The sequence below is a fragment of the Parasteatoda tepidariorum genome, chromosome 1, assembly GCF_982258835.1.
Source record: "Parasteatoda tepidariorum strain Cologne lab strain chromosome 1, Ptep-v5.0, whole genome shotgun sequence".
Classification (NCBI taxonomy): Eukaryota; Metazoa; Arthropoda; class Arachnida; order Araneae; family Theridiidae; genus Parasteatoda; species Parasteatoda tepidariorum.
In genome coordinates, this window is record NC_141755.1 from 81,209,291 (window position 1) to 81,222,566 (window position 13,276).

Genomic DNA, 13,276 nt, shown 5'->3' on the forward strand with positions numbered 1-13,276 from the left:
AAAAATTTTGTACAAAAAAAGAAATATCAAAGAATATACTACTCTATTACTCAGTGGCACGATAGCCCATAGAGGGCCAAGGCCTACTGTGCCCATCTCAGTTTTCTTGACCTTGGGCTCTGGGGTGCCGGAGCAGATATTCCGGTTAGGTGGTCAGACGCACGCGGAACCCCCAGTGTTTAGTTCCCAAGCAGGCTTGGTACCACTCAGCCACCAGGCGTCATCAAAGAATATACAGGACATAGTAAAGAACGTTTAAAAAGCTAAATTGATTAAAACTAATATAAACTTCAATTTGTCATGAAAAACCAAAAAAAAAAAAAAAAAAACTTTCTCAGATATCTTTAGAACTTATAAAATTTTCCTGCATCTGTATATCTAAGATAGAATTTGACATTCAGTGTTTGAAACTGAAAGCATCTATTACGTGAAACATTTTGAAAAATCAAGTGATCAATTAAATCTAAGTACAGATAAAACAATAAACTTCCTCTGGACTATAAACTGTAACGGTTCTTCTGTTCATCTGTAAGTGCTTATCCAATATGTTTACTTCTTCCTTACGCCTCTCTTCATCAAAATTTTGAATGCACGACCTCTCTTAATCGGATTTTTTTTCTCTTCCTTCACTTTGACGAACGTATGAATCATCTTTACATCCGTTACTTCATCTTATTTTTAGAATATCTGGTCTACATTTATAGATTGAGAAATCTATCCATCTGAAAATATTCAATTTCTACAGTACATTTTATTTAAACTATTATATTTTTTTACCAACTGTACATATTCATCCAAAACATGTTTGGAAATTCTTAACCTTTTGGTTTTAATGTATTGAAACTAAATTCTGGATGTCCCCTGCAGGACCAGGGTGAAGCAAATAAATATGAATAAGAAAAGGTAGTAAAATGAAGCAAAGTTTATGGTATGCATGAAAACTCAGTTTGTGTTAGCACAATAACAAGGATTGGAATTCAATATAACATAACTACTCATCAGTTATTATATCCACATGCAGATATGATAGCTCATTACAATCACTAAGACAATTTTAGTACAGACCGATAAAACACTTCACCGTATTACTAAGGCAATCACATGTAACAGCATTGATGCGACAGGAACACTATCAGAAGATTCAAAATAATTCCACATTTCAAGTTTTCATTGAGAACTTTGTTTACTTGCACCGTTCAGCACATAAACTTTTGTTCCAAGAAGAAGTATGATATGTGGCAGAAAAAAATTTCACCTCAGCAGATGTCCAAATTAGAATCTCTAAGATTCAGTCAGATACATGGACGGAGATTCTCCATCCTTCCAACAAACCATCTTTTAACAGGAGACTGGCTAAGGAGCAAAGTGATACCATATGTTTCCATGAGGACGAAAAGAGATCAACATTCAGCTGTATTTATCACACAATCTGATATACGTAACATTGATGGTAACAATTAATTTGATGTTTAAAATTAACTTTTAAAAATTACTTAATTTAAAATGTATGCTAATTAGTTCCAATGTGACAAGTCTGCCATCTGACGAATCACCATGAAATTAGCAAAAAAATGTTTAAACAAAAAAATCTTAAGTGAACAAAACCCTGAATCTTGAAAGGTAACGTCTGTCGATTGATGCTTTTGATTTCACCGATCGCTATGACCCTTTTAAAATATCAGAAACAATATCTGTCTCATACCAGTTAAACTACAATTAAATTTACTATTGGTCAGAAAGTGTATAGGAAAGTAACAAATATTCGGTCATTATTCGCTATTCAGCCCTTTAGCCAAATATTCAACAGACTATTTTTCAACAGTTTTTTTTTTTGAGGACGGAGGATTTGAATAAATTTAATAAAAAATAATCTAAAAATGTATTTTCTACTATACATTATTAGTAATAGTTTTTACACACATTTGTTAAGTTCTAAAAGACATATAGAAATGTGAAATTTGATGAATTGAAACTAAATTACTTTATACTGAACCAGGAGTTTTGCTCTGCTGATTTTTTAAAATTATATTCAAGAAAAAAAATTTTTTTTTCAACACTTTTTTTTCTTAAGAATCGAGAATTCTTTTTGTTCTGCTTTTGCTGCTTTTCTGTTTTAACAATAACACAGCATTTTAACAGTGTTTTTAATTCTTTATTTCTTTGCCACTTTTTTCCGAACATTAAGACAGATAACCAGTAGCATAGAAAATTTTGACTTATAAAGTTAAAGCTATAATTCAGAACTAAGAACAATTTTTAAATATTGTAAGAACTGAGAACTTTTGATTCATACATATTTTTCGTTCAGTTTTTGCCTCTTTAACTATAGTGCAGTATTTTAAGATTTTTAAGGGAGCGTTTTTAATAGACTTTATTCTTTTGTCATTTTTTTCTTGCATAAAAATACAGATAACTTGTAACATCACTTTTAAAGGACTTTATTGTTGACATGAATTCAGTCTTGTCAATGGCTTTTAAAATCCTGATATTCTTTTAATACAATACTATAACAGGTAGATTAGAAATCATGTTTTTCAGTAATCATTCTCTGATTTGATTGATTTAAGATTCTAACATAAAATTATGTGATCCTGCTAATCATTTTTATAGCAATTATTGCTACACTTTTATACATTGTCATTAAAAATACAATGTTTAACATTGAAATGTTATATATTTTGAAATGCACGTTTCAGTAAATACTTTGTAAATTGCCCAATTTCATCTTAAATTTAAATGGTTTTGCCAACTGCTTTTTAGCAGATTTCTTCAGTGGAAGATTTTTTTTCGGGGTTTCGGCGATAAATCACTCTAGCACCAATAGCTTTCCGGATGATGCTTTTAATAATAACTTTCAATGATAAATATTAAAATGATGCTTTTAATAATAATTATCAAAATGGTACTTTTAATAATAACTTAATATGTTACTAATTTAAATTAACAAAAGTGCTGTGTTTATATTAAAAAAAAAACTGTTCAGATAAAATAAAACTAGAGTTCTTGCCAGGTGTTTTTAGAAGGGCGGCTAGCCCTACCGGCTCTTTGATCCCTATAAATAGTCCTCTTTTTCATTTTTTGTATAAAAAGTCGCCATCCCTTAAAAACACTGTCTCTTTATTTATTTTTTCAGGAACACTTTTATTTTGTTTTAACCACTTGTGTTAATGAGAAGTCAAATTCAGATTAATTTTGTTATTGATAATTATTTAACATCAATTTTTAATTTTATTCCTTTGTTTTAGAAAATGTTATGCTGTCTAGTTATATAGATAAAATTTGCGTGAGATATGACCCAGAGATATTCTCATCTTTTATTTAGGGTTAAATGAAATTTTTAGTACTTTTAAGTTTGACTATTTGATTAATTTCAATAAATGCATTTTTATTTAAAAATGAAAGCTGTTGAGTTGTTTATCAATTAATCCCTTTCTCTAGTTTACTTTTTTTAAAAAAAAATTTACACTTTTAGCTTGCCTTTAATTATTTTTCAAAAGCTTCAACTTTTACACTTATTTTGATAATGAGTGAGAATTACTTTGTGAAATATACACATAAAACAGTATAAAAGGGTAACTTAAAAAATTGAGGATTGAATTCAGTAATTTCATAATACTTATTTTGATAAATTTTAATGGTGTTAAATGAGTGCCTTTCCCTTTCTTATTCCTAGGGAGAAATCAGATAAAACTGTAAATAATTCTTGTAATTAAATGTGTAATATTCTTTAATCGAATAATTATATGTGATATTTTCGTACTTTGTTGGGGGAAAATACAGTAATTATTTATCTTCTTGTATTTTATAAATCGTCAGCACATTAAAAGATATAATAAAAAATCATGAAATCCATAGCAGTAACTACCGAAATGTAAATCTGAATTACATATATCGATGACTAGATCATGCGAATCGACACTTCAAAAACAGGTTACACAAATGTGTGCTCTGTTTCGAGATTTGGCTGTTATAAAATGAATAATATCATATTAAAAATATCTGATTTTAAAAACTCGATGGAATCAATAGCAATAACTGCAAAAAAACAAAAATTATATAACTGTGTTAAAAAGTGAATACTCAAATGTGCGATTTGAATTTCCCATATTGTCTGAATTAATAGGAAAATTTAAAAACCACATAAAAATCAATATCTGCCAATAATATGTAATTATTTAAATGCGTGGTAGAAATTTAACATGATCAACAGAGAAATAACCAGAATTTTCAAATCCATATGGAAATCAGCAGCACTAGCAATAATGGCTGGAAAGTTGGGAGAAAAAAAGGGGGAAATCATCACATTAAAAGAAAATCAAATAAGCGACTCAAGTTTCACGTATAATAAAAATTACATCTGGATTTTGTTCTCTTCCAAAAATGCGCAAATTCATAGCAATTACTTTTGAAAAGATGACTGAAACACCACATAGATTAAGGATGATATGACACAAAAGGAGCATCTCGAAGTGTGATTTTTTAAAATCTGCGATTCAAACTTTGTGTGCAGTAATAATATTGATATTTTCAAAAAGATCACGAGATTGTCAATAATAATAGAGCAATGAAAGATATCAGGATTAAAAAAAAAAACAGAAAAAAAAAAACAAGTAAAAATTCATAGCAATAATTGCAGAAAACTACTACATATATTTATGATGGAAACAGCGAGAGTTGTGAATGTAAAGACTCAAATGTGTGGTTTAAAATTTCCGTGTGTGTAATATAAAAGTATTGGAATTTGATGAGTTATTTCAATCACATTTTACAAAAAAGGTCAAATGTACAGCATTGATTCTTTTGCAACAAATCTGCATTTGTAACAAAATCCTCACTCACATTATTAAAATGTAAAAGATGTTCAGAAAAAAAAAAGGAAAGTAGAAACATAATGTCGAAAGAGAACTATCTTTCAAACTTTTGCGAGATAGGATTTTTTTTTATATACATATATTATCGATTAGAAATTCTAGCTGAAGTCAGTTATTATCAATTTTTTTTATATATTTAAATGAGAATAGGAAAATCACAAGCATATTTTTTCCTTCCGACACACGTGAAAGGCAATGTTTAGAATATAATTCTGCAGAAAATCAAAATTTTTTACTTCCCAAAGGAAAATTCTTCCAAGAACGCTGTATTTTTCTACAACAATGTCATTTTCTACTGCCACAGAGTAGATTTCCATATAGTTTATAAAACTCAACTTAATTTGAATAAGATATTAGAGCTACACATGAATTTTTGAAAGCCCAAATAAATTTTAATGCTTTGTATATACTTATCTAGAATTCCCAACAATTTTACGACTCTGGTAATCAAACTTTCCTAATTAAGAGTGAGTCTAGAGCTTTATCTTAATCATGTTTTAGTAGTCTCAGTGATCTGATATACAATTTAGAATGTTGCATGATGATACATGACAAATTTTTAAATATGTGAAGAATACAAACTGTTAAGTTGTTTTCTGTTCATGTCAGGGTTGGCAAGTTTTTGACACGTGACGGTTTTTACCAGTTTATACCATGGTTTTTACCGTCATGTCAAAAACCCCTCTGTCAAAAACCCATAGTTTTGGTAAAAGTGTATTTTTGAGTTTAACTGCTTATAATTTAAAATTAATTCATTTTTGGGCAATAAAATTAGAAAAAAAGTTGTTAAAAGATATTTAAGAACAGATTCTTGCATTTTCCCTACATGATTATATCAAAACATACTATTTGAAGTAAAATATTAGGAAACTAAACAAAATTTTCAACATTTCCAAGCATCATTTTGTTTGGCATATTACATTACTGAAGAATGTCAAGTCATTCTTGACTTAGAGTTTTTTAGTAGTTACAAGCTTTGAAAGTTTTGTTTAGCTTATTTCTAATATTTAAGAAATGCCAAATTTTAAATTCTTCTTTTTAGTTCTTGAATTTATTAGTAGTTCCAAGCTTTTTTGTTTGTTTGTTTATTTCTAACAATTAAGAAGTGCAAAATTTTGAATCCTTTGCAAATCAAGCTATAATGATAAAAGTAAGTACCACTATTTTCAATAAGTATATTACAATATTTCTATATGAATGTATATCCTTCTATAAGAATACATGTATGTAGTTGCAAAATCAATAGCAATCATTTACAACATTCATTTAACAAGGCAATTATGTGAAAATAATATATTGCCTGCTATATGCCATAAATTAAAGAAAACAGTAGGTTTTTGACGGTTTTTACCGGTAAAAACATGGTTTTTACCACTGTCATGTCAAAAACCAGTGTTTGACGGCAAAAACCCAACCCTGGTTCATGTTAATGTAAGCCAAAGGATAAATGATATTTATAAGATGATTTTCATATAATTTTAATGATGGATACATTTAAAAATGTAGAATAAGTTATAAATATTTTTAGAAGAAATATCAAGAATATAAATATACAATGCATACCGTAAGCTTCCTGCAATTGCATGGCGAACATTGGGACTTTTATCAATCAAAAGAGGAGCAGCAACTCTTATAATTTTCTTTTCAATTAAGTTAGTGATTAACTGTTGATTGCTAGCCATATTAGCTAATATCATCGCACCAATTTCCCTATCCTCAGCACAAGGACTTTTAAGCTAAGAAAAAAAAAATTTAAATATTTATTATTTTTTACAACATATAAGATATTAGAAAAAATAGCAAAATAAAATAAATAAGAGTCATAAATTTTTACAAAATATAATACACAACAGTAATTTAAAATAGTGATAGCCAAAAAATTTTAATTTCTAGAACACATTATATAACAAATAGCAAATAAAAGAAAAAATGCATTCAAGTTTTGTTCGACCCAGAATAAAATACAGGGTTCAGACAAACACACAAAAAATGCTTATGTAAATTGTTTATGGTTTAGAAATTGGTCTTAGTGGCATTTTTTAAATTACATGCATTTTTAATCTTATGCATGCAACCAATAAAAGCTTTTATCCAAGCAGCCCAGTAAAATTTCAGCAAATTTTTTACTTGGATAGAAGTTTTATTCTTGATCTTCCTTTATCACCTATATATATATATATATATCACGGCTCAAAAAAACTCAGAAATTTTACCCGTCCCCGAAGACGGCTTGTCCAACAATGTACCCGTCCTCCTTTGAAACTAACCCGTAACTTCTAAATAAATAAAAATATAATTTTCTCTTATTTATTATAAACATTTACATAAATTGTACAGTTAATTAGTAGTTACTAAGATTACATTATACAGTAATAAAAGAAATACTAGGTTACTGAGAGGAACCTAGTATTTCTTTTATGAAATAATTCATTTCTTTTACGAAATAATTTAAAAGACAAAGGTCAAATTATCTGAAATGTCAATTTATCTGAGGGTACTGCGTTTTTTAAATGAATCAAATATGAGGAGGTTTGCCAGTCCCACAATCAAACCAATGATTTACAGAGGTTTCTGCACAGAAATCTGAAAGGGGTTTTCCATTTAGGTAGATGTTTACAATTGCGCCTAACGCTTCTTGTTTTAGACCAGTATGTAATGTGTTTTTTCGTAAGTTCATTGCTGAAAAGCCCCTTGCATTACTCCCAGACAGAGAAAACGTCAATTCCACCATGCACAGTATGTTGCTGCATTTCTAGATTAGAGGGTCATTTTAGAAGTGAGGGGCTAGACTGTTGTCAGATAAAAAAATGAACATTAATGGGAAAATGGTTGTCCGCACACGTTATGTATCACGAACATTAATGGGAAAATGGTTGTCCGCGCGGACGTCGGTTTCAAAAATTCGTTGTCCACGGGGAATTTTTGACCGCCAAGGACGGGCGGTTTTTCAAGCCCTGATGTATATATATATATACATACATACACAATTATTCTGAAATTAAAAAATTTGAACAGGCAATAGAAATTGTAGTTGCAAATTTTTATAATGACAAAAAAAGAAGAAAAAAGAGAAAGAGACAATGTTCTTTTAACTTTTTTGCACATAACTTAATGTAAGCACTAATTTATTAATACATATGATGCAATATTACTATATGACAGCTAAAATAATGTGTTAATGTTATGAAATATTAAGTTACAAAAACTTTCTCTAAGTTGGGAGTTTTGAATGCAATCGCATAAGTGTCAGTGGAGTGCAAAATTCAGTGTTAAACTATGCAAATATTCTAAATTATGCAATTCTTAATACTAGTAAAAAGAGAGAACAAAACAATATATTCATAAATATCTATACACTTGCAAGTAGATTATTTTAACTTTATCTCAAAAATATTAATCAAAGTCATAATTTTGCTCTTAAGTTTTGAAATCTAGTATTCTTATGTTTGTAAAATCTGTTACATTGTCATTTTTTTTTTCACTTTTATTATTACCTGAAATTGACAAAAGAGTAACTAAATATGTAATAACATAACCAAATGAATCAAACACTTTCAATGCATTTTAGTAAGGACAGTAATAATTACAAAACAATATTTTTTGCCAAATAAATGAAAAAATATTTAATTTCTTTAATTTAATTATCATATAAAAGTAAGCAATCACAATATGTACAAATCAAACTTTTTACTAGTTCGCAATTTCTTAGAAGAAAATTAGAGGACAATAATAACATTCTATAAAGTCACCCGCAGATTTTTTAAGGTGAAATTAAGCTTATTGATCCTTAAATTTAAGGACAAATTTTTCAAAGAATATGGACGATGCATATTACAGTCATACTGTATCAGAATATGCTTCGATAACTTTTTCCTAATATAGTAAATTACTTAGAAAATTCAGAAGTATGTATTGGGGATATGAGATAGTAATAACATTTTACATATACTTGATTTATTTAAAAATATATTTTAAATACAAAATGTGCCTCATGCATATTTTTTTTTTAACTCATTGTGAGTATTTTAAGCAAAACATACCATTAAATAATGAAAATATATATATTTTAATGAGAAATATTGCTTAAGGACACAAAAGTTAACAAATAACCAATTTGCTATTCAAACTAATTTGAATGAACTTTAAAAAAACAGTAAATTTAAAATATTAAGATTTATTCATGACAGGATTCAAGGAACATGCCATCACTTGTGTTTTTTGTTTTTAGTCATGTGTCCCATATTTAAAGCAATTGCTCAATTTGTGCAAATTTTCTGATAAATTCATATTTTTTTTAATGTTTATTATAGTTATTTCTTATAGTATTACAACATGGTCTTGAATCCTGTGGCAGAATTTTTTTGAGCTCTCTGCGACAAAACTGTCTAGCATTAATATCTTTCTGCAAGATACTTTTAATAATAACAAGCATATATGTTAATTTAATTAATAACTAATAATTAACTATTAATAATTGCCAACTTAATAAGTAATTAACAAAAACACTGTGTTTGCAAAAAAAACTATAAATTTTTTTTCAATTGAACATGTAATATTTTTTTATTCGAATAATATGGGTGATATTCTCGCATTTTGTAAATAATCATCACAATAAAATTCTTTTTAAAAATCATGAAACCTGTGTTGTCGAAAAAAAAAAAGAAAGAAAAAAAGATTGACGACGAAATCATGCAAATTCGATTCTTCAAAAAGTGGTTACTCAAATGCATAAATAATTGTAATATCGTATAAATAATATCGGATTTAAAAACTATGGAGAAATCATTAGCAATAACTACCAAAAATTCTATAGAATCATTGCCTTAAAAAGTAAGTACTCAAAAGCACGATTAAAATTTTTCATACTGTTTGAAATATATCGAGAAATTTAAAAACCACATGAAAATCAATATCAATAAACTGCCGAAAATACAATCGAAACATTACAGCGATTTACGATACTATCGGCATAAACTCAGCGCCTCAAAAAGGGATTATCTAAATGCATGATTCAAATATTACGAGTAAATAAATTACTGTAGAAAGTGAAACTAAAATTTTTTACTTTTCAAAAGAAAAAATCTTTTTGCAAGAGCTCTGTAACGTTCTGTGACAATGTCACTGTGATTCTGCCACATGGGTCTTGAAAATTCAAATATTTTAAATAAAATATAGTTTTTCCTTATCAAAGTGCTAATATTTAAGTGAGCACTTTTTGATGAAATTGTTTTGAGACATTTTATAATAAATCTTTATGGTTCTCAAATCTGGGAATAAAATTCCCTGTACGTATTATACACAATGTATTAAGAGGAAAGAATTACTGTACTCTCGTATTGTATGAGCTATGTTGGGCTAACTATACTAGTTTTAATTGCTAAGATTTATAGTAAAAAAGGAACAGCTGAAATACTAAAAATAATGCTATAGTAAATGAAATAGTTCATATCTTCCTTAAATATCCCATAAATTGCCGTTTGAGTGGTTACCATTTTTTATAAGACGAAAATAAGAAACAAAACTCCCTGCATTTTCCCTGTTAATTTTGGTGATTTTTAAATTCCCTGAATTTTCCAGGTTTTCCCTGTGGAGTGGCAACCCTGTATACAGAGCTCATTCTAGGCAGAAAAAAGGGCAGGGTGCAGAAGTTTAATAAAAGGGCATTATTATTCTAAAAAGGCATTAATTTCTTTCTATGGTCTTTACACGTTCTTAATAATTATGATTTAATGATAGTGGAAGTAACTGCAAACTTTCAAAGATAAGTGCAACAAGAGGGTGTGATGGCTATTTTTCCTTTCCAATATAAATCTATGTATTGACAGCAATGACAAACTAAATAAAAAGAGTTGAAAATAACAAAAATTTAAGAAATTCATAGTAGAGTTTGGGGATAAAACAAAGAAGGGTTGAGGAAAAAAAGCGCAAAAATGGTATGGAGTCTATTATATCAGGGCACTAATTTACTTCAGGGGCAACAGGGTGGATTCTTTTGACTAAAAGGGCAGCAGGGAGCTCTGCCTATATAAAAGCAGAAGCACTTGGGGATATTTCCCCATCGTGATCTGTCGCACCAACTACAACCACCAAGGCATCTAAGGGGTTTTAAACTTGCAAATTTTATTAAAATCAAGTCTAGTTAAACCCTTGGAGTTGTTTCCCTTCTGCAATGTTTTTGTTTAGTTCCTCTAACATTCCAGAACTTGCCTGCAGATCCTGATGCAGAAATCTTACCAAGCACATTAAAAAGGTAATAATCTTATTTAACTTTAAATAAAGCATTTCCTTAATTCATTTTCTTTAAAATTTATCATTCACTCTCTTTCAGTAAAAAGTATATTATCATTTGAAAATAAAACAGAGATAAAACATAGTAATTTGATACTGTACTGTGAAATATTACATCATTGTTCAGTTAAATTGTTATTTTAAAATTATTTCGGAATAAAGACAAATTTAATAAGCCAGAAGGGTTAAAATTTAACAGATACCTACTAATCGGTGAACATCTAGTTTTTAAAAAAAGATTAGCGCAAACTAAATATTTCAAAATTTTACCAAAGTCTCAAAATTGGCAATAAAACTTTTTACCCCCCAGCTGTCTAAAGTCATGATAATAAATTAGAGTGAAGATTAAAAAAAGTCCTCAAAAAGTTAAAGATTTGTATGTTTTTTTAAAAACTAAGTATTAGTGACACCATTACACCACGCCACAGAAAATACGGAGCAGAATGAATCATAATAATTATTGGGAGTATTATTTAACTATAAAATTAGCTCACAGCTATACGTAAATGTCAAAAAATAACATTTCTATACAGTATAAACACTTTAATCACATGTCAGACAGCTCATTTTTACCTTCTCGGCAATGCTTTCTGCATCGGAAGTCGAGTAATGTTCAAGATATAATTCACTATCTTTATCACATGGGATGCCAGTTGGATTCTGAACTTTAGTTTTATATTTCTTGGATTTAAGTTTACTCATTTTGACTTTAAACTCTCAAAATCAAAAGCGTAACTAAATTTTGTAATTGTCGATGCTTTTTCAACCACATCAACAAAAATACGGCATGGTTAGCGGAGTGTTTATTTTGGTGCCATTTACTAGAATCAAAACTTTTATGAAATGTATCGTGGTTCCAGTTAAGTGAAGATTGAATGAATTACAGATGGCGCTAATCAAAATGCACTATGTAAATCTACTTAATTACTGAAGCAAAAAATATTTGTAGAGAGCTATTTTAGAAACGGTAACTAGAAGTGCAAAAGTTGTGGAAACAGCGAAACACAGAGTAGCGAATTTTTCAATGTACAGTGTTCAAAGAAGAAATGAATAAAATAAAAAATAAAATAAAAAATAAGAATAAAAAAAAGTTGAGTGACTGAATGCAAACAATAAAAAGCTTTCTAAAACCGGTAGAAATATGGATGGCGTGCTTTTTCACGCTTAGGCGTAAAAATAAATCGGAAGTTGTAACGCAGAAATCTTACAACAAATTTAAACCCCCCTAGCGCTACCTGTGCTTTGCTTGTTATGATTAACCATCCCTAACTTTTGATCTATTGATCGGATTTCACGTACAAGGGATCAATCTTAATGGTTTACGAGAATGACCAAAAATAGGATAACTAATTACTGAAGACAATATTTTAAATTATTAAATCAGACACAAAAATGGATTTCCCCTTAATAAACATATGTTTATTAAGGGGAAATCCATTTGAAAGGAAAGACATATGTCTGACCTTTCGTCGGATATGGATTCCTGACCCTCAAAATTTGGGGGATAGACGCAATCTAAAAAGTATATTCTGAACAGTTTGGTCAAGAGAGGTTGAAAATTTGAACTTAATTTTGATTTTTGCACATTTCGCCATTCGTTCATCAAATCGAAATTTTTTTCACCCAATTATAAAACTCATTTATTCAAAGATATTTCCACGCAAGAAACATGTTTTCACAAATATTTTGAATTTATTATTATTTTACTGAATAATAAGGGGAAAAATTTAGAATATTAAGGCATACAAATTTTTACATTAATTTAAAAAATGTAAGTTTGAAAATTATACAATTTGAAAAGTAATGCACAATTTTAAAAGCAAAAGGCAAAATTCGAACGAAATCGATAGAATAATTCTTGAGAAATAAGATTTTACACATGTTTAGTCTGTAAAATTGTTATGTACGCACCTAATAAATTTTGATTAAATACCTTCTTCGGGTGTGAAAAGATGAAGAACCACAGGATAAAGAAATCATTTCGGAAATTTTTAAATATACTCTAGGCAATTGAATAGCAAAAATTAGTTAATAATATCCAATATTAATGGTTTAAGGAGTAGATCTTAAAAATGACTCAAATATAATCGAACTCAAAAACTTACTTTGCTTTTCCT

General features: G+C 28.6%; 1 protein-coding gene across 3 annotated transcripts in view; it reads right to left on the minus strand.

Annotated features, from left to right (window-relative positions):
* Window positions 1–12,006, minus strand: part of LOC107442406 (HEAT repeat-containing protein 3) — a 97,351-nt gene extending 85,345 nt beyond the window's left edge. Inside the window, exons 1-2 of one of the 3 annotated variants that reach the window (XM_087167619.1) lie at window positions 11,733–11,979; window positions 6,435–6,607 (exon numbers count right to left, since the gene is read on the minus strand). In XM_087167619.1, the coding sequence (XP_087023745.1) occupies window positions 6,435–6,607; window positions 11,733–11,861 (302 nt within the window). In that variant the 5' untranslated portion in view covers window positions 11,862–11,979. Of the gene's footprint in view, window positions 1–6,434; window positions 6,608–11,732 lie in introns of all 3 variants that reach the window. The other 2 variants (XM_087167616.1, XM_087167610.1) reach the window with 2 other exon arrangements.
* Window positions 12,007–13,276: the final 1,270 nt, after the last annotated feature.